At 45.8% G+C, this 22,603-nt stretch overlaps 1 protein-coding gene across 1 annotated transcript in view; it reads right to left on the bottom strand.

The window, feature by feature from the left end:
- Window positions 1-5,894: 5,894 nt before the first annotated feature.
- Window positions 5,895-22,603, bottom strand: part of Fstl1 (follistatin like 1) — a 53,008-nt gene continuing 36,299 nt past the window's right edge. Inside the window, exons 4-11 of the mRNA XM_055625136.1 lie at window positions 21,140-21,269; window positions 19,898-19,930; window positions 18,366-18,496; window positions 14,347-14,465; window positions 13,142-13,254; window positions 12,720-12,830; window positions 10,417-10,493; window positions 5,895-8,522 (exon numbers count right to left, since the gene is read on the bottom strand). Coding sequence (XP_055481111.1) covers window positions 8,478-8,522; window positions 10,417-10,493; window positions 12,720-12,830; window positions 13,142-13,254; window positions 14,347-14,465; window positions 18,366-18,496; window positions 19,898-19,930; window positions 21,140-21,269 — 759 coding nt within the window. The 3' untranslated portion in view covers window positions 5,895-8,477. The remainder of the gene's footprint in view (window positions 8,523-10,416; window positions 10,494-12,719; window positions 12,831-13,141; window positions 13,255-14,346; window positions 14,466-18,365; window positions 18,497-19,897; window positions 19,931-21,139; window positions 21,270-22,603) is intronic.

Raw genomic sequence — 22,603 nt, 5'->3', positions numbered from 1 at the left:
TGCTATCATGAGACTCTTCCTTTTGAATCCTTGAAGATCAAACAAGCCTGTACAACCTAGGGGCCCATGGCTCCATATGCATAAGGATGTATTTAGAGTATCCTTGGTGACAATGCCTGGCCTCCTTCTCATTGGCTAGGCACAGCAGAATCTTAGCTCAACCAGGGGATTCAAGACTGAGGTTTCAGAATTAAGTCAGGACCAGGTGCAGCGTAATCTAGTTCATGGAGCTGCTATGACCGCAGACATGCTCCTGGGTACAGGACCCTAGGAAGGGACTGGCAACCAATTACACTATGTTTTGCAAGTTAACAAACAGATTAACACAGCCACCTCAAGGGCATGGAGAGAGAGATCACCCACCAAATTGGAAAAAAAACATTGCTGAGATTCACCAAAACCTAGAAGAAGGCACCCAGGGGTTTGAATAAGCACGAAAACTTAGGAGACGGTTAGATTTTAGATTATGTGCAGGTGTGCGTCCTACTCACATTTTTCCTGTTGTTATTGTTTTGTTTTTTCAGAGCTGAGGACATACACACACAAACACATACACAGATGCGCCTGCACACATTCACATGAACACACATATGAACAAGTTTACCTATACACTCCTGCATACAGTTTTTAAAAAGACTTTATATGACCAAACACAGCGACTCTAAACCTCTGATCCCAACACATTATATACATGTATGAATATTGAAGAAGACATTTTAAAAGGGGACTTTAAACCTCATCAACTATAATGCAGTCTTCTGAGAGACAGAATTGGCGGGGTGGGGAGTGCAGGATGAAAGTGGAAAGCAGAGCTTCTAAGCCACTTACGATTCTGTCTGCTTGGGAATGTCTCTCCCAACAGTACAGGTGTGATGAGAGTATTTGAAGTTGCCCAACCCGTTTCTGACATTCCTCCAGGCTTTGTTCATTCATTTTGTTTCTCCTGTAAGTTTGTGTCTAGTCACCATCCCAATTTCATGAGACTCATGACGACGTTAGAAGTCATTTTAGGCAATATAGCTTGGCGGGGGGGCTTTATTGAGTGTGTGAAGGACCCAAAATGAAGCAAAAGAAAATGATGAGATGCTGCTGGTTCTCAGTCACAGAAACGGGGCATAGTGACAAAACCCTGTAATGCCAGCACCTGGGTGGCAAGCTGGGGACTGGCCTTCTCTACACAGTAAATTTGAGGCCAGCAGGGGATAAAGCTAGAGTCTTTTAAACAAATTGTTTAACCTAACCTTCTGCCAGTTACAGCCTGGGTGTGTCCACCCTGAACTTCGTAAGTTGGAACCTAATAATGCCTAGTTCTCTACCATCATGAAAGGTATTTATTTTCCCCATTAAAGAGGCCCAAGGAAGCCTGCCATTCCATCCACTCTGTGAAGACACATCTTTGAGGCAATAGGAGGGAAATCAATCCTTTCTGGGCTGCCTCATGCCAGCCATTTGGGGCGCTGGCTGTTGCTGGCTGAGGTCCCTGTGTGTATCAGGGATTGGGAGACAACAGAGGAAAGACAGGCATCACTGAAGGAAACGGGCAGGAGAGGAGCAGCGTCTGATGTGACAGGACTGGGTCCACGGGAGACCTAAGACAGAAGTTAATCTACCAGGAACCTCAAGGCTGCTGTGGGGCTTCAGTGGCTTGGCTGACACACATGATAAGTCGCAGAGGCTCTGGAGGATCCGTAGGATTTCGACTGGCATGTAAATTGGGTTTATAATCCGTGGGAGCATGCAGGAGGGCATGAGGAGGGAGGAGAGCAGACATAGGAACTAGTCAAGGCCACTCACAAGCAAACGTAGCAAGATGTGTGCTGAGCCAGAGTTCCTAAGGCGAGTGTAGTGAGAGGTGAGGGAAATGACAGGACGGACACCAGGCGCAGGGCTAGCAAGGCGCTAGAAGGCTTCGCATCTCAGGGTGGAGGAAGTCAGAGCAGTGCAGGTGAAAAAGACTGAGCTTGTCCCGAAGGAGCTAGAGCATGCTGTGTACTTTTCTCCTCTGCGGTGATGTATACTGGGGTGGTGTTAGGGACGGACTTTGTTTACCCACATCAAGGTCCTTTCTGCAGCCAAGTTTTGTCAACAGATAGTCAATGTACAGAGCACTGCCTAGAGTCATGCCAGCCGCACGCTTGACAGGTGAGGCTGCGGCTTGACCCCAGGGGCCACTGGCGAGAATGAGGAGCGTGAGCTGCTCCTCCCGAGACCCTCACGAGGGGGGACGTGTGCAGTAGCCCCGTGGCAGTGCCGCAAGAGGGGAATGCCAGGTTCATGGGTAACGACTGGATTGTTGAGTGCTAAATGGGGTCTATCCATGCAGCTGTGCCCCAAACTGCTCTCTTGACAGAACAGCTGATGCGAGTGATGGGACATTTCCATGCTATGTTTGAATGGGATAACACTTCTATCTTCATTTGCTTTAATTAAAATTTTGAGATAGTACAGGAAGTAATGGGTTTCACTATGCCATTTTCATACACACGTGACTTCGTTTGTTACTTTCATCCCCTTCCTCCAAAATCCCCTCATGTCCCTTGTTCCTTCTTCTTTCATGTCTTATGAATTCCATTACCCTTTCTTTTACCTCTTCCTCTAGGCGTTCTTCCTTTTTACTCGTAATGGACTTTCTGTTTCCAACACACACACACACACACACACACACACACACACACACACTCACTCACTCACTTTAAATCTAGTTACTGCATACGAGAGAAAAGGTGTAGCAGTATTCTTTTTGAGTTCAGCTCATTTCACTTACCGTAATGATCTCCATTTGTTTCACTGCAAATGTCACGATTTCGTTTTTCTTCAGAACTGAAGTAAGCTCCGTTTATGTGTGTTCCACATTTCCTTCATGCGTTCCTTTGTCAATAGGTATCAAGGGTATTCCTATTCTTAGCTGCTGTGGACAGTGGGTGTGTGGAGTGTAGCAGAGTCATAATTCAGTCCTGGTCTTAGTTCATCGAGGGACCTCATGGTGTTTCGGAAGTGACTGTACCAGGCGACACACTCACCATCAGTGGATAAGGGACCTTCCTTCCCACATCCTTACCAGCGGTTGTTTTCTTCGCAAGAGCCATTCTGACTGGACTGAAATGGAATCTGAAATGACTTTTAATTTGCATTTCCCTGATGGCTAAGAATGTAGAAGGCTTCTGAAGGATTTATTTGCTGTTTGTTTTATGAGAACGGTCATTGGTTCTCTTTACTGACTTGAGGTTTTTGCCACTTATATTTTGCAGTTCTGTATGTACCCTGGGTATGTCAGCCTCTTGTCTGACATGTAATTGGTGGAGATTTTTCCTAGCGGTAGGCTGCCTTTTTATTCTAGCACAGTGGTTCTCAACTTGTGGGTCACAACCCCTTTCGAGGGTTGCATATCAGATATCCTGTATATCATATATTTATGTTATATTCATAACAGTAACAAAGTTACAGTTACGAAGGAGCAAAGAAATAATGTTATGATTGGGGGTCACCATGACGTGAGGAACTGTGTTAAAGGGTCGCAGCATGAGGAAGGTTGGGAACAACAGCTCTAGTAGTAATTTCATTTGCTGTGCAGAAGCTTTTTCCCTTTATATAGTCTCAGGTATCAACTCTTGGGACTATTTCCCATGCTACTGAAGACTACCTATGCCCTTAACTTTTAAGTGTTTTCATCAGAAATGCCAAAGCTTCAGGACTTATGTCAAGATCTGTGCGGCATTTGAATAATTCTTTTACAGGACAAAAGACAGACCCAATTTCTCATTCTTTTGTGTGTGGTCAGAACAGCACCATTTGTTGAAGAGGCTGTCCCTTTTCATGTATTTCTTTTTTGACACATTTGTCAAAATTAGGTAGCTGTAGTTTGTGGGTTTGTCTCCAGGCCTTTTATTCCATCCACCTACATGTCTTTTCTTCCTTTTTTTTTCGGGGGGGGGGGCGGCTAGTACCGGATGGTGTTTTGTTATCGTTTCTCTGTGATTTAATATTAGGTATTTGAATACCCGCAGCATTGCTTTTTCCACTTGTGATTTTGTTAGCTATTTTTTTTATATGTGTGTGTGTGTGTGTGTGTGTGTATGTGTGTGTTTTCATACAAATTTTAGGATTATTTTCCCCAGCTTTGTGAAGAATGCCACTTGAAACTTAAATGGAGATTGTGTTAAATCTGCAGTTTGCTTCTGGCAGTGTAGCTATCTTCACAATATTAATCTTGACAATCCATGTGTGTGGAATGTCTTTCCATCTTGTTTCTTCTTCTTCTTTTTTTTTTTCTTCTTCAGTGTTTTAAAGTTTTCCTTGCAAAAAATCTTTCACCTCCTTGGTCAACGTTTATTTCTTGGTGTGTGTGTGCACCCCGATGTATACACATAGAGGCCAGATGAGGATGTTGAGTGTTTCTGCCTTCTTCCTTTGAGGCAGGGTCTCTTATTGAATCTGCAGCTGGGCTGGCAGCCAGCAAGCCTAGTGATCCTCCTGACTTCTCCTTTCTCTGGGGCAATAGATGTACACAAAGCCATATCACATTTTTTGTTTGTTTGTTTGTTTGTACATGGGTGCTAGGGATTTGAACGTGGGCCCTTGGGCTTGCTCAGCAAGCGTCCTTAATGCCAAACAATCTCCAAGAGGACTTTTGGCATTTTGTTTGTCTGTTTGGTTTGGTTTTGCCAATGAGAATACTTTGACTTCTTTCCCATTCGTATCCCTTTGATTTCTTGTCTTGCTGTTCTGAACAAGATTTATGTTGTATATAAAAGAGTGCCAAGAGTAGGCATCTTTGTCTCATTCTTAATTTTAGAGCAGATGCTTTTGGTTTCTGCCACTTAGTGTTGGTTAGAGGACTGAATAGATGGCATTTCTTATGTCGTCAAGAGTTCCTTCTGTTACTAGTTTCTTGAGAGCTTTTATCAGGAATAGATGTTGAGCTTTGTCAAAGGCTTTTTAAAAAATTTATTTATTTATTATGTATACATAGTTCCGTCTGCACATATACCCGCACGCCAGAAAGAGCGCACCAGATACCAGATTTCAATATAGATGGTTGTGAACCACCATGTGGTGGCTGGGAATTAAACTCAGGACCTCTGCAAGAGCAGCCAGTGCTCTTAACCTCTGAGCCAGCTACTCTCCAGCCCATTGTCAAAGGCTTTTATCATGAGGTTTCTGTCTTTATTTATTTATTTATTTATATTTTTGTCTTTACTAATTTACGTAAGTTGAATCAACCTTTCATCCCTGGGATGAAGCCAGGCTTCACACAGTATATATTTTTAGTGTGTTCTTAATTTGCAAGTATTTTACTGAGAATTTATGTCAAGTTTCATCAGGGAAAATTAGTCTATTGGTGTTGTTTCTCTTGTCTGTAGCCTTACCCAGTTTTTGATATGAAGGTAATGCTGGCTTGCAAAATTTATAGGTAGAGTGTCTTCCCTTTCTATTTTGTGGACCAGTTTTAAGAGTATTGGTGTTAGCTCTTTTTTTAGTGACTGGGTAGAATTTCTCAGTGGATATGTCCAGTTTGGGGCTTTTTTTTTGAGGGGAACTTTTTATTAAAACTTCAATTTTGTTGCGTGTTATGTACAAGTGTTTGTATCTTTTAGCAGGTCACAGATTTTTGTTGCTGACAGCCTTGGTCAGCTATGGGTGACAGCTATTACGGAAACTCATAACTAGACAAACTGCTAGGAATAAACGAGCATTGCTGTACATGGCAGCCCAATGCTTAGCATTAAATAGGAGGAAATAATTATGTCTTTACATCACCCCCACCAAGGCTCAGAGGACCTCAAACCTACTTTTATGGTGGTGAAAGGTTAATATCCTCAGAATCTCATTTGGCCTTCATTGTAGACAAGGAAACCGACAGAACTAAGATTTTTTTTTATTATTTTTATTTATTAATAGTAACAAAACTCAGAAATAACAAAAACAAGTTAAATGAAATATGGAAGCACACTAAATACAAATGCATTTTCATAACCTCATGGGGCAACAGAAATCTGTTGGATCTGTTTTCGGAAGTTTAACCACTTAGATCATAGGTGTGACCAAGGCATTCAGAGTGTTCACATTGACTTGGTTGCAGATGGAGGAGCCTGCTTCCCCAAGACTGACAGTAGTATGCAGAGTCCTGGCATATGTATATGGAAGACCTCCCTGGGACCTGGGTCTTAAGAGACACTTTTTTGGTTATATTATAACAAAACAAAACACAAAAAAACCAAAACCACAGAGAAAGCCCAGGGAACTTGCGACCTTGGCCTATGGACTTGTGTAGTACTCTATGAACTGAGCTTAACGTAATCCTGCTTGTTGGTCCCATGCAAAGCTCTACCCGAGACTCCTCAAGTTAGACTACTTAGCAGCTTTTTTTGTGAATGGTTTAAGGATCACATGACTCTGGTGGTTCAGACAACAGCGGCCTTACTTACACAGACGTAGCAGAACTCAAGAGGAATGTGGGCTTACCCTCGGGTATTCAGTGTTACAGCGCTGGATAGTCTTGGTTGAACCCTGTTCTAAGGATGACGGGCGAACAGACACCATACCTACTTGCTTTGAACAAACTGACACTCCTTCCCTCTTCCATCACGTGCAAGAGCTGGCAAGACTTTTGATTAAGGATGAGTTCTCCAGGGCGCCTGGAGAGGGAGATCAGGACCTCGAAAGTGGGGTGCAGAGTTTTTGAATGGGGCGGTGCATAAAAGCTCAGAGCACTCAGCAAAGCAGAGCTGACGCCTTTCCAACGGGAACAAGGAAAACTGTTTAGGATGAACTCCACCCCTGTCCCAACTTTCCACACTTGGCCATGCGGGAAAATCTCAATAACTTAATTGGATGGTCCATAGTTTGAGTTTTGCAAATGATATGAGTTTTTTTTTTTTTTTTTTTTTTTTTTTTTTTGTTATTTTAAATACTCATGAAACATGGAAACAAGGGAGTTTAAGAATCAGAAACCCAAAGAAAAGATCGACTTGCAGTAACAGTCCCTCCAGTGAGGAGTTTTAAGATGCAGTCTGTTTTTAACCGCTCTCAACTCTGTCCCCTTCACGGGGAAGTCTCTCTCTCTGCACGTATATGTGCGCCGTTGCTGAGAAAGCTGCTTGGTTCTCCCTCACACTCTCTTCCTGGGCAGACTGACCCATGGAGTCCTGACACCCTGGCCACCTACAAGGATCACTTAGACTAAGGCAAAGCCCGGCCATGCTGTTTCTGGCTGTCTTTCCTTTTTGTATGGTTTCATCTGTCCTGAGGAGAAAGTAAGCTAATCACAGGACTCCAGCTCTCTCTGGAGCCGTCACCTAAGCCACAAATGTTCTCATTTATCAAATCTCAAGATGCATCCGAATCATTGCGCTAAGGAAACCGATACCCAGAAACAGGAGCAGATAGGACCACAGTCGCTTGCCAGTTAACTACAGATCACTGGAGGATGGCAAGCTGGGATAGCCTGAGCTTCCATCCTTTGAACATCTTACAAGAAACAAAAACAAATGAACTTTTTGGATCTCAACAACTGTCTATGAGGATGCTTCATTCTATGGCGTCTGTCTGGGGCACCCCTCGTGCTTTATGGCATGTTGCTGACCTTCTGAATGCCATGGGTTAGGTACTGCACCTCTGGGCTGCATCTAATTTAGCACGTAGCAGGGTAAGGGGCCATCTGTGTTACATAGTCTCCTGTACCCGGAAAACGCCCAAACCCCTTTTACCATCACCTCTGATATGGTAGGACTACTGAAATAAAAAATAATTACAAAAGCCTAATATCTAGTCAAGAAAGTGAAATATTTAAAAACAACAACAACAATAATATAATGATAATAATTGAGGAATGAAGTCAGCTTGCAAAAAAAAAAAAAACATCTTTTACAGAGAAATAGCACCTTTGGTTAAAAAAAAATGTGTTTTAAAATTTTGGTTAGGTCTCCATGGCGCTTGAAGTACATTAAGAATTTGCATCATTTAAACACACCCTCTAGGAAACTCCATCCGAGTCTGAGGGACACAGGGAACCAGTGGGACGGGTGTGTGTTCAGGTGATTTTTGGGACCAACAGGAGGCGCATGTCACGGTGACAGATGACAAGGGTCAAGGCAGCAGGGTTTCTCTCCATTGCCTCCCCCTAACACCGCACGCTGCTCTTCCCGTTGCCCCCTCACAGCTGCTGTGACCCGGAAAGGCTTCATTCAGACCTGGGTCTGCGCCTCTGCCATCCTGGTGAGGTTCCCTTACCTGGTCCCCCCTCCCCCTCGCCCCAAGGTGCCCTTTAGTTTCTCTTAAAGCGCTTCTAGAAATGAAGGCTGTGGCCTTCCCTTGCTAACCAGCCACCCTCATTTCCTTTATTGCAAAACAAACAAAAATAGGATTCACGGCCGTACAAGCAAATACTGGTGATTTGGTGATCGCTGCGAATGCTCCTGTATGCCGGGCTCAGCGCTGAAGAGGTGCTGCGCTCCCGACACGGTGCTCCGCGCCTCCTCTTAGATCTCTTTGGTGTTTACCTTCTTGATCTTTTCAGCGGTTTCCTTTGAGACGTGAGAGGAAATAATCATCATAAAGATATTAAAGAGTTGATAGCGTTTATCGAGGCCCCAAGATGGCCTCATAGCACCGTAGCCACGTGATTATGCTAGATTTTAGGTGTTTAGTTGCATGGTTCCTCCTTGGGCTACATCCAGTCTGTGGCATGGTCATTTGGGGGTGGTCTACGGTATTAGCCGCTGACTCTATGTGAGCATCTGATGGTAGCTTGTGACTTGCATGTTATTGTCTCAGTTATAAGGATAAAAGGACACCAAAGAGAAGATGCTTTGAATCCACATCTCACAGAAGTATTAAGAGCAATAGGTCCCACAGGTGCACATGTCCGGGCTTGAATTTAATTATGCAACTTTCCTAGCGTCCTTGGGAATATTTTCAAATCTACATCTTAATGTCTTCAACTATAACATGAGGGCAATACCATGCCACGAGTTACAATGGTGCCTGACACATTCCTCCAAAGATGTTCAGATAGCCAGTAAGGATAAAGATGTTAACACTGTTAGACAGTAGAGCAATGCAAATAAAAACACAACGAGGTCCCATTACACATCCGGTAGGTCAGATGAACTAAAGAACAGTAGTAACAAATGCTGGGATGGATTGGAAGAAAATGGAGGAAGTGTAATGAATGGTGTTTGGAAAGCAGTCTGGCAATTCCCTAGAAAATAATGTTCTTTTGGAGGTATACAACTTACCCTTGTTCATTCAAATGTTGATGTCTCTACCCCACTATCTGGTTTCAATCCAGACCTTGCATTGTGATGCTTAGTCTAAACATCACCTGTCTCAAGTTTAAACAATCAGCCCCAATGCTGAGAAATGGAGAGGATAGGGTAGGACATCCTGGTCCAGAGTGGGAGGAAGAGGAAGGAAGCAGGGGGAAGAGGAGAAGACTTTGCAGGAGAGGTCTTGGAGCCATGTGGAGAAATGAACCGGACCCAAGATATGACTGAAAGCAAGTATAATGGCTGAAATCTGAATGGAAGGAAACTATGCGGGTTTGGAGGTTTAGGATGGAGTAACTCTTGTGCAGCATTGTGCTCTAGGTTAATTAAATAAATCTCAGTCTCTGTGTGGTGATTTGGGTATACAGCCTGTTTAGGAATAATTGCTGATTAACTAAAAGTTAAATCAATAATAAATATTAATAACTGTCAACACCCTAGGGATTAAACCCAGAATTATATTATGACTTGAGTTCTATCCCTAATATATAGGGGGAGTGAAAAACATATGTATCCATCAAGTATTGAATACACACACACACACTAGAATATATGTGGAATTATACTTACATAAAGAGGAATGACATGGATTCATGCTACACGCATGAACCTGAAAAGCATTATGCTAAGGGTAAGAAGTCAGACGGAAAAGGGTCCTTCTATATGACACGCCCAGACCAGGCACATGTACAGAGTCAGGAAACTGCTGACAACAGTGGCTGGCCTCTATGAGACACAGCTGTTCTTCCACGTCCAGCTGCCTTGCACTGACTGTTTCCAAGTGAACACTGGTTGACTTCTCACTGCCTGCACCTGCATCTCTGCCTCAGGCCTTTCTCTGATCTTAGGAGTCTACTCTGCCCACACATGCTGGAGGACAGAAATGCTGAGAATCACTTCCTGATAGCAGCTCTCAGGTGATGGCTGATGGAAGGTTTTCTAGAGCTACCCCAGCCCCTCCCACCTCGTTCACGGTAACTCTGTATCAGAGTTTGATGGAATAGGTGAGGTGGCACCATTTGGGATCTACTGTGTTGAACGAAGTGTGTTTCCCTCATCGCCTGGGGCGCTGGGCAGCTTTTCAGTGGTTGTTAAGAGTCCAGTAGCAACAGCAACATCCAAACCAGCCAGCACGGTGGCTGACACTCACCTGGTGCTTCTGGAGTCCCTGGACATACCTGGTCGTCTCCTCCTCTCTCTGGGTCTGGACCCCCTTCTGATTCTTTCCTGTAAGAAGAATCAGAGTTCAGAGATGTGGGGCCGTGGTAAGCCAGGGAGGATGATACCTAACAGACTCCCATTTGCCCTGTGGAGGGAGAGCTGGACCACCCGCCTTTCTCTGAGTATTGAGGCATCTAAGGTAATACAAGCAAGGAATCTATCCTGATCCTCTGGCTTCTGCTCCTGCTGGTCCCTTTAATTCACACCCACAAGACAAGCTAGCCCCATAGAAAAGCAATGGTGACAATCCAGCTCCAGGCTCCAGGCTCCAGGCAATTCCTCCGGGGCATGCCCTCAGCTGTTCCCACACTTTCATAAAGTCCCACGGAACATTTGCAAATGTAAGTTCTGGCTCAGAATGTAGTTCATTGGCAGAGTGCTTGCCCAGCATGCAAATCCTGCCCATCCCCCCATGTTCAACGCCTAGGACTGAAAAACAAAGAAATAAATCCAAACCGCCTGGCTTTTACCTGTAGAAATCTTGCTGTGATTGATTGGGGTGAGAGGTAACGGGGTACCAGAAGTTTTGCTTTTTAGAGAGTTCTCTAGGTAGTTTAGCACACCCAGGGTTGATAACTACTACAGCTAACAAATATTTCTCATGTACAGAGATAAAACCGGTAAAAACAAAAACAAAAACCCCAAACAAACAACCAAACAAAAGACAAAAGCCCTACACAAGATTGTAGCTTGAAATCTAGAAGGTCTGGAAGGGTGCCCGGGAATCCATTTACTGAACACAGTATTGAACAGTAGACACTGATAGGAGTCTGTCCCTAGTAGCCACTTCTCACGGCCCTGGCCCTTTTGGGCATTATCTCTGTGCTCTTGCTTGTTCATGCCTTTGAGATTTGTGACCTAAGATGGTTCTCTTCAGTTTCCTCTTACATTACGGCCTGTACACCAAGATGTGTAGAGGCCCCACAGACCGAACTTTCTGGGAGAAGGCCATACAGTCCACAGCGTGGCTATGGAAACAGACAGAGTCTCACGGGAGTGATATCTTGTTTGTTGCACTGTGACTGGACTTGTGATCCAGACGGTGGTGTTCCGTAAGTCAGCACACACTGACGCCTGCCTCTTAGAAACGGAGGAGGAATACCTTACAAAGCCAAACAAGAGCAGTTCAGTAGATGGAAGGGAGTTTGGGGAAGATAAAGAGCGGATGCTCCCTGGTTGAGGCCGGCTGGGTCCCTGTTTAAACACGCCCTCTGATGGCTTCAGTAGCTACTGTGTGTGCACTTGGCTATCCGTTCCAGCACATCTGTTCCTACAGTTAGGTTGGGCACCTACTCTCTCTTGCTGATGCCAACTCGGTCCTAGGAAGGTTACTGAGCCTATGGATAACATTGGTTTCCGTTACAGCATTGGTATTTTGGGCTCCTTGGCCAGCATGCTTTTCTGGGTCTTCGATTATTGTCTCTCATTCCCCATCTTACCTGATATCTCTGAACGTAATATTAAGTACCAACTTTTTCATGCCCCAGCTAGCTTCTTAAAGCATAACCTCAGGGTCACTCCTGCAGGTGAAACTTTTAAGTCTGGTTCTAACTGACCTTTCTTTTCACGCTCAGTCACATTCTGGACCTGGCCTTAACACCCTTTTCTGATTTGCTTTCATCTGGCTCTTTGCCTGAGCCTGGCTTTGATGTAAGTTCCCTCTTGATCTCTAGCATGACTGTAGCTTAGGTCCCTGATGGGACATGAGTGGTTCTAACATACTCTTTGACCTCTGTTCTGCCTCCCAAACTCCTGACACCTACATGTCCCCAATTCATCTTGCCCATGGCTCAACGATCTTAAATTTTACATTTCTTTTATTTGCTTTGTTCTACATGGTATGGCAAGGTACATCATTTTGACTTCTGACCACCTGACTCTTTTATATATAGTATTTCCTTTCATGTCATAAGCATTAAGCTGGTTAGCATGCAAAGACCGTGGAAGCATGCTGGTACATTTCTCCCACGTTAGTGTTTTCTTGCAGGATGATCATTTCAGGCTCGTCCTGACACTTCTTTGCGCTTTGGCTCACCACTCCCTCTCCTCTGAAGCCTCTGGGGTGGTTGTCACACCTGACTCTTCTGGAACAGTTCTTCACCCACAGTGCTCCCCACCGGGGAAACTGCGAGTCTGCCGTTTACTTCCAGTCCCTGGTCTTTCTTTTTCCCATTGTGCCCACACCACCTTCTCCCGTGCAACTCACAGCACTGCTCCTTAAGTATGGCTCACCATCACAAGTCATTGCCGTGCAGACCCAGTGTCCACAGGAACAGACACAGCGATTGCAGTCCACCTCGGTCTCGGCTCCATCTGCATAGGTCTCGTCCTCCAGGGCACACTCTGTCGGACGATGATAGGAAAGACAACAGTTGGGACATGACGGAGGGACGGGGTAGTGTCTTTGGAACGGCCTAGGCACTTACACGTCCCCCTTCTCAGACAAGGACACTGCCTTGTCTCTCCTGGGCAAATGCACCATAAGCTTACGGCCTTAACCTCATCATGGAGATGGGCTGGTGACAACCTAGTTTCATGGGTGGGGCCTAGCTCAGTTATCTCTGGAGGGTTCTACCAGTTCTTTCCGTCTTGCACCTTCCTTCCCTGCAAGGCTCCCAAACCCCAACAACACTCAGTTTCTGGGTTAGACATACTCTTCTCTGGAGGGTTGAAGGCCGGGTTGAGGCACTTGAGGAACTCCTGGAAGCTCAGTTTCCAGTCAGCATTCTCATCAGACAGTTCAATGAGAGCATCAACACAGAGTCCCCTGAAACAAAATGGGAGAAATGTCATCAGCAAAGCCTTGGCTTCGTCCCTAGGAAAGGAAGTAAGCATCAAGCTCAGAGACACCTGAAGCCCCAGGCAAGGTGACTGCTCATGAAATGCCTGTCCTTTGACCTGCCACACCATTACCCAGTAAACATCCCACCTTCAGCTTATTAGACTGGACACCAGATCACTCAAGCTGTTCAAATGCTCCCCGAAGACAACTAACGTTTTGTGAATAGTTTTGTCCACCTTGATTAACGAATGATCTCACTATTTGCAGGCCTTCCTCCCTTGTAATTTGCTTTTTCTTGTGGTGTGGCTGTCAAGTCAACCAGTCCAGAAAAATCAGAGCAGAAGAGAGATGATCGATGGCATGAAAAGGAAGTTAAGACTTGAAAGAATCTTAAGCTCGGGCGAGAACCTCCAGCATCACCATTCTAGAGAGTTCTCTGAGAAGTTTCACAGAACCTTGGCTTTATCTCCTCTGTTGACTAAAACTTTGTCCCTGAATCAGCAACTTCCTACTCAAATGGCCTTTTGGAGTTTATTTTCCTTAAGGTCAAAAACTATGGCTAGGGAGAATCACAGAAACTACATGCTGAACTTGTTTTGGACAAAAGAGAGGCTCCTTTTCCGGGTTTAATTCTTACTGAGATTCTAATACCACACCAGTTTATTTTTGGTTGTTAGTATTTATCCTAAGATAATACTGAAAGGATATACACTCGTAACACTTACGAATCGGCATGGAACAGCACAGACCAGCTTAAATACCAGGAACAAAGTGACTTTGGGTTTACAACTAGAGAACACATTAGCACAGTCCCTTCGGAAGATCAGTAATATAACATCAGTTGCCCCCCGACCCCAGAAGAAATATAGGGAAGACATTACCTTGATAATTCATTCTAAAATCACATTCTTTTATCCTTGCAAGTTCTGACCCCCAAACAATAGCGGCTTTATAGCCCAGTTTTATGATGTTCATTCACACTGGAACTGGCAGCTCCTTTGTTGTTGGAAGGGGTTCAAAGCCCCTGTCTCAGGCAACCTTCCCTGGGGACCATATGCCCAAGCCCTCAGCCCTCACCTGAGCAGTTTGTTGTTCTCTTGGTCGGCGTAAGTGGTGATGTTGAGGGCTGTCTCATTCTGTTCCACAAATTTCAGGAATTCACTGGAGTCCAGGTGAGAGTCACCATTATCGACACTCTGGAAAGAGATGAAGAGATCTCTCAGGGATGTTTAGGGATCCCCAGTTTTATTGGTGCACCCCCTGGCCTGACCTCTCAGTTCGTCTTATTCTTAACACACTCCAACCCTATCCTAGCCTGGCCCCAGGAACTAAAGCAGTAATGGCTCAGATCACGGGGCACCCAAACTAGGAAGGAACACTCCAGGACGAGTAAGTGGAAGTGGCTGGACAGAAGCCATCGGGGTTTTTCTTTTACTATGGATCCTGCTCAGGGGGGCAGCCTGAACAGATGTCATAGGAAGACTCTGTGACCCAGTCCCTGATACCGTCCTTCAGACGTGGATTCAGATGATTGATGACGTCATTGTCTCACATCCTAATGGACACCTAGCAAGGTGAGGCATGATAAGCAGTAAATTGGAAACTGGGAGCTGAAGCCCAGGGTGTCTGGATCTAACAGGCTTCTCAGGGGCAGTGGCAGTACTAGTGGTCTCACAGGGACTCACAGGAGTCTAGTTTGTTGTTTAAGATCAGCCTCCCTCCTCCTCCGCCCTACACTGGGGCCCAGTGCTGTTGTGTGCACAGGTCCTCAGGCTACAATGTACAGGCTGATGACCTGCTAGCACCCCAAGAACAAGGGTTGGCAAGGTCAGGCATTATCCTCTCCAAAGCAAGATGCTGAACCAAGACCTCGGCCATCTGGAACCATTCAAGATGCCCGAGCCCTAGCAACAAGAGGAGGCATCAATTGGAATGTTTAGATCAAATTCCATGTTGGCTGTTGCTGCTACCCTCACTAGGTCCAGTGGTACCCCGGATCAGCATTTCCATGGTACCTTCAAGTTGGTTCCTTACATGGTGAAAGAGAATCTGGAAGAAATGCCTGCCTTGACTGCTAGGCAGGGGCAAATATAGCCATTTTTTTCTCCTCTCATGGCTGCCATGTGTCACATGTAAAACTTCCATGGCAAGTACAATGAAGAGAATACATGAAACAACCATTAAACCTCTGCTTAGGACCTGCACATCCCTCTTGTCCTGATTCTCGGGAACATCTCCTAGACATTCTTTATTCACTCACTGGTACACTTCCCCTGAGCAAACCTCCCAATAATCCATTTGCGAGGGTTTGGATTAATCAAAGATTCGAAGTTCAATAAACTTCATCAGGGAGCATTCTGGAGGACCAAAGAGCTTTCCTGAGGAAAACTAGCAAACCCTGCCATCTGGCTAACGACAAGAGCGCGTGTAGGGGAACGGTCCCACAGTGGCTGCACAGCCATTGACTGGGCACTCTGGGCCTGGCGCTACGATCCAGTGCGCTCTCAAATGTCAATGCTTTGTGTGCAGTGTCAGGGAAGCAGAGTGCAGGCCTGAAACTAAGGGTGCATCTCAGCTGATGGTAGTCTCATCTCCTAAGTCTAAGTAACTAACCAGGCGCAAAGGCCCGGTACTCCCTCATGCCTGTCTCAGGAACAGTAATGTTTTTATTTGGATTTTAGGATTGTAGAAAGGAAGGAAGACGAATATTTTGAGACCCATGCTTGGGAGTCATCCCTGTATGTTGACATGGTGTTCCGAGGAGATGGGTTGCGACAGGCATTCACACATGAAGCAGCCTGGGGCAGTGAGGTATGTGATGCTAGGGGTCGGGGAGGTAAGAGGGCTGGCTCCTCTCAGTCTCAGCTTGCAGGAGCCTCCCACCTAGTGCCACAAGGTATGAATCGCGTGGGTATGGAAAGCTCTCCCCACCAGGCTCCCTTTTTATTCTGTTTTGTGCTCATCAAAGAAATGGACTATAAGGAGGAGAGAGGCAGTTTGGACCGTCCTCAGACTCTGATTAGATCTGCCATTCAGCTGTCTGGCATGAGGAAAGCCAGCCGAGTTGGAAAACTAGGCTCTGGCTGGCACAGGGAGGTCTCTCTGAGACATCAGATCTCTCACCTACGGGCAGCTGTGGAGCTGATTGGACGGCATCTCTCTTGCATGTCTAAGAAGAGGGGTTTTCGTGTTTGTAAGAGGTGAGCAAGTTTTCTGAGTTGTTAGAATGCCTCAGAGAAAAGCTGCTTTCCCAAGCGGCCATGCTATGGCTTGGGTACTTGGCAATTGAATTTAATAGCAGGTATCAGAAATGTCTGAGGCAAGGTGCCATCTACAAATGGCTACAAGATCCCAAGTGGCCCTTTGGAAGTAGTGTCATGTGCCCAATTAGTTCCACACTGTAGGGATAGGATAGAGACACTATTCACAATCAGCCTTGCAGACACTACCCATTTGTCTTCAGGAAAAATAATTAAAGCGACGTTTATTTTATTTATTTATTTGTATGTATGTATGTGTATGTGAGACTGTCACGCGAGAACATGCCTCTGAAGGTCAAGAGTTCCTGGATATCAAGGTCAGGCCATCAGAGTTGGCAGCCAGCTAGCCCCAAATCATTTTCTTCAAGTTACTCTCTGCTCCTGTCTGACTCTCCTGCTCAGCAAAGTGATGTTGTTTTCCATAGAAGAGGCCTCACCCGTGTCTTCCATGCTGTGCTCTGTGAGAATGGCTGAGACACTGCATGCAGAGAGTGGGAAGAGCCACACTTTCTCTCGGCATAATATAAAAAACTGGCAGTCCAGAGTTTAAATCTCTGCCATAGTAGAGAAAACTTCTATCTAATAAGAATAATACAGTTGAGGCCTTAAGTCAGAAGTCCTCACCCTATAGGTTGGGACCCCTTTGGGGTTGCCTAAGACCATTGGAAAACACAGATCTTTACATTACAATTCACAACAGTGGCAAAATTACAGTTATGAAGTGGCAACAAAAATTATTTTATTATTTGGGGGCAGGTCACCGCAACACAAAGAACTGTATTAGAGGGTCTCGGCATTCGGAAAGTTGAGAACCACTGCCTTAAATGATCAAATGTCTATTCCAACCCAAACCAGCATCTCTTCACTCGGAGGTGTCCCTACAACGCCAGCTAAAGAGCACAGACCAGGTCGGTATAAAACATGTCCGGGTGGCCCGGGCTTCCGGGAAGTCTCTTGGATGGGTGGAGCTACTCTAAGTCCTGGCTGGCCAGCTGTAGGGACAGCAGGCTTTGCGAGCACACGCTGGAGTGGGCATCCAAGGTACCGACCTCAACGCATGTCTTCAAAGTGCAGGGTTCTTTGTGCTTCTGTGAGGATTCGGTGCCTGAACGTGTGACTGAGTGTAGGAAGTGTCTGTGACGGGTCCCTGCGTGTCTGGAATATTGTAGGTACGTGCTTACATTCTCGCCAACTACCTAGCAGAGTGACCTAGAGTCACTGGCTTCTTCCAATGGCTCTCTGGGTTCCAGAATGATCTCCATGTACAGTGCCCTTAACCATTGCCAAATACAACTTCCTCACTCATTCCCCCTTCAAAAGCAGTATCTGAGCCTCCAATGGAACTGTCCCTTCTACTTGATACGTTAGACAGCACCTCTACTTGGATTGTGAACTATCTCCAGTCCCACATGTTCCTTGTCTCTCCTCGGAAGAAGAAGCTGTGAACGGCCAGGTTAGTGGCACGGAGCCATGGCGAGCTGGAGCCATGGCAAGCTGGGCAGGAAAGAGGCTGAGGGGATCTGGTATACCGGAAGGTGCTCTGTAGCAGCTTCCGAAGTGTTACACAGGGCAGGAGAGAGCCTGGCCACATTTCCTGTGACAGTTCCTTGAGACCTTGGTGGTTTTAAGTGCTCAAAGGGAGCAGCTCATGACGTAGCATCCCAAATGTCAACTACTGCCCCGCCCCTGCAGATCACAAGGCAGCTTTCACAGCTACGGAAAATAATGCTCAGGGACTGTAAAGGGACTCTGTCTCTGGGCAGTCACACAAGAGACTGTGTGACTCAGTGCCCCTCTTCTCGAGGACTGAGCACTGTTGACCTCAGCCCTGAGTACCTTAAAGTACTTGTCCAGGATCTCACTGTAGTTGCTGCCTTTAGAGAACCAGCCGTCCGGAATGATCTCAGCTTCCAGCCACTGGATGATGCGACGCCGGAGCTCGTCACGGTTAGCTTGATAGCAGACAACTGCCGGGAGGGGAGGGATGTGAAGTGGGTGTGAGGAGGAGGACCCTGGGGTCATCAGCGCCCACTGCCCGGAGTCCAGAGCCACTCAGTTCCGTGGGTCCTCACAGCACCCAGGGGGCAGGATTATCGCCCCCAGAACAGAAATGTGTCTACCCCAGGAGTCACATTCACCCGGATAAAACACCCAGAAGGACTGGAAGAGCAGTTTCGCAACCCTCTTGAGGTCACTATCAGATATCCTGCATACCAGATAGTTACACTTCACTTCATAACAGTAGCTAAATTACAGTTACAAAGTAGCAACAAAATAATTTTATGGGTTGGGGGGTCACCTCAGTTGAGGGATTGTAATAAAGGGTTGCAGCGTTAGGAAGGTTGGGGGCCACTGGACCAGAAACTCGAGATAGTGGTGAAACAGAAGAGTTGTTATTTTAAAAAAAAAATAAGAAAGAAAAACAAAGGACATTTTCATAAATATTAAAGAGCAAGGAAGAAAAAAAAATCACACACTGAGGTAACTCTCTTGGCTCTGAGATGAGCTGAAAGTATTAATGCATCAATAAATGAAAGCATTACAATTATTCATGCTGCTGGAGGGCTGATATCCTCCCTTTCTCACCAACTGAACCTTTTGAAAACTTTTCTCCCATTAGCCTTTCTTATAAACAACAGTAAACAAGGCCAAGGAGGGGCTGTGCCTCGGCCCTGCTCTGGCCGGCTGTTACAAGCTGTTCGGGAGGAACAGATGTGAGTCAAGCAAGGCAGAGAAAGCAGGGTGGAGACAGCTCTGGCCAAGAGAAATTCCTGGAAGACAGCATTGGCTGGGCGGTGAAGAGGGCACAGGGCCAGGGAATGAGCATACGGGCCTTTGCAACTCTGCCCCTCCTAGCTTTACGGAACGGCCTTAGTTCTCTGAGGCTTTATACCTTAACTCTACGGTAGTTACAGTGAGACCTGCAAGACGGCAGTGAAATCTGGGACTATAAACGCCTTGGGATTTTAATACATTTTAATAGACAGCTACGGCCGTCGCCATACTGGCATTTCCAACTCTCCTCTTTCAAAAAGAGCCCTGTCTGCGGATTTCACTGCGCCTGAAGGAAGGGCTCAGTGGCTGTCCCTATTTTGCTGTCACTACTCGGCAAAAATGCGGAACAGCCAACATTCACATCCAAACATCTGCTTTGACGGGCAGACACCAAAACAAACGGAACATTTTTAAAACACAGTTTTGTGGCTTTCCTGAGCTGTGCTGTGCTCAGACCAGATCTGGATAAAAAGTCCTGATCCCACAGAAGATCCTGGCAGCTTGCTGGGGACATGGAAGACAAGATGTTTGCTCTACGAAAAGTCACACACACACACATGCACATGCACCCTGTAGAAAGGTCAGGCACTTACCGGGGCTGGCAGATGGACTCACAGACTTCTTTTCTGCAAGATGAAAGAACAAGTGTAACGCAAAGTGAAAAATGAAAGAAAATGTCTGTTTCGAGGGTGAAAACTGTAAAGTCTTGCAACCTTGTCAGCATTTCACCTTAAGTTCTTTCTTTCTTTCTTTTCTTTCTTTCTTTCTTTCTTTCTTTCTTTCTTTCTTTCTTTCTTTCCCTCCCTTCCTTCCTTCCTTCCTTCCTTCCTTCCTTCCTTCCTTCCTTCCTTCCTTCCTTCCTTCCTTCCTTTCTTTCTTTTCCCAGGGTTTGTTTCTTTTTATTTTATGTGTAAAATAAAAAGGTGTTTTGCCTGCATTTATGTCTGTGCACCACTGTGTATGCCTGGTACCTGAAGGTCAGAAAAGGGGATTGGATCTCCTAGAACTGGAGTTACAGATAATTGCTATCTGCCATGTGGGTGCTAGGAACTGAACCCAGTTCCTCCACAGGAGGAGCCAGTGCTTTTATCCACTGAGTTATCTCTGGGGCCCCCTGCCTTAAATTCTTCTGTCCTTTTCTTTTCTTCCTGTTGGGCCTAAGGATGGGATCCTTCCTGCTTACAGACAACGATTGCCCTTCTAGATTTATATTTCTTCCTGCTGGATTGAGCAGTCCCTGGGATTTTGAAATTTCATATGGAGGCTAATTCTTCAAAGGGGAGTGTCTGGGATAAAGTTTTGTGTTTTTCCAGGGAAAGTCAAGGATGGAATGTCTGGGCAAGCCCTAGACTTGGAAAAGTCTGGTGACTAATATACAATCATGCTTGAAAAGTCCATCCTTCCAAACCCTGATCATGATGATGACCGTACAAAGTCAAGGAAGTATATTACTAGGCTGAGAAATGCCCAAATTTTAAAAGCAGGAAATGGAGAAATTTTCCAAAAGGTGAGGACGTCCTTTAAGAAGGACCTCTCACCATTGTGGATTCTTGATGTAGTCATCCTAGCTACTCTCCGATGGCAGATGATGCTGAAGGCAGGCCCAAGTCTGACGCAGGAAACACAGGGCAAAGGCCCAGTCAGCCAGGTCAAAGCCAGCAGGCTTATGAGTGTTCGGAGGGAGCACCTCCAACCATCAAGGTGCTCTCCCCAGTTCTGGGTAGCTGTGGACTTGGTGAAGCGGTTGTGTGTTCAGCAATGTCACGCCGGTCTAGTTTCTGCCTCTGTCTCCCCATCGCAAGGCCCGCCCATCCACTGATGACAGCGAGCCTTACCTTTGCAGTGTCCGTCATATTCAACCTGGACCTTGGATCCAGTGAGGCAGGCGTCTCTATGAAGTTCACAGTGGTTGAGGTAGGTCTTGCCATTACTGCCACACACAGGCCTCTTGTGAGGTTTGCATTGCTGAAACAGATCAGCAGGAGGGTGTTTGTGTAGCCGGGGAGGCTAGAACATGCGCTCACATGAGCACTCACTCAGCCATCTTGTCAGGTGGCTCCCCACAACAGAGATGGAGCCTGTTGGTCACCAGGGCCCAGGGAACCCCAGTTCTGGTCATCATCAGTGACTCTGCTCCATTCAAAACAGGAGGCACCCCACTACCCCGACGCCTGCACGTGGCTCTGTCCATCCTGGTCCAGTGCCATTTTTTCAATACCCTGCTGTGGCTGAAATATTTGTAGCGCACATATCCCCAGTGCGATAGCGCAAAGAGGCGACGTTTTCATGACGGGAGGAGGCTACCAGCGCTCCTTTCTCACAAACAGAATTCAGGCTTTTAGAAAAGGGGTTTCACACAGCATTTAGCCCTTTTGCCCTTTTATCGTTTCCATGTGAGAATACAGTGTTCAAGCATTCATTTCCACATAGAGACCTGGCCCTCACCAGACATTAAGGAATTTGTTCTGATCTTGCATGCCCAAAATTGGGAGAAGTACACAACACACACACACACACACACACACGCACACGCACACGCACACGCACACCAATTCTTCCAGGGCCTAATTACAAGGGTTTTTTCCTTTTCTCTAGTATTTGAGTGCCATTCAGCTTTTGACCTGATTTCACAACTGTTGCTGAAAGGCTGACCATGAGGGTGAAAGACTACAGGAAATCATTCTGGACAGAAAAATGGAATAAAGTTCATTAGGCTTTATGACTACGGACGCTAGATGTATAAAAACAAAAGAACAGGGTGAAAAGAACTAGAGTCCTGAGGCAGGAAGTGAATCCAGCAGCTCCAGTTTATACATGAAGACACCCAAGGCAAAACAGGTGAACCTCATTTATTCATTCTGCCAACATTTTTTACTATGTTTTGGGTGCTGAGCAAAACCCACACAAGCTTATCTCTACAGCAGCTCCTGGGAATTTGTTTGCTCAAAATCACATAATTACCTGAGGACAAGTTGAGACTAGAGGTCAGATTTTTAGTCTAATTAATGCTACCACATTAATTAGTGGACAGCACCCTCCCAGCATAGACCTCCAGGGTGAAGGGATCCTAGTAGGCTGAGGTTTTAAGTTTCAAGTTGGTACATTTTTCCCTTCAGATGCAATGAATCAGGGTTCAGAGACTAAAAGGGTATTATTTATAAAAGAAAAAAGCCCACTTCCAGGATATGGGCATCTTGATAGAAGGGAGAAAAGCCCATGGCCTGTGTATTTACATTCACATTAAGAATGAAAATTTAGGGGCTGGAGAGATGGCTCAGTGGATAAGAGCGCTGGCTGCT

This window comes from Psammomys obesus, unplaced genomic scaffold (assembly GCF_907164565.1).
Source record: "Psammomys obesus unplaced genomic scaffold, mPsaObe1.curated_primary_1811, whole genome shotgun sequence".
Taxonomy (NCBI): domain Eukaryota; kingdom Metazoa; phylum Chordata; class Mammalia; order Rodentia; family Muridae; genus Psammomys; species Psammomys obesus.
The sequence above is the reverse complement of the archived record's forward strand: the minus strand, read 5'-3'. Positions and strand labels throughout refer to the sequence as shown.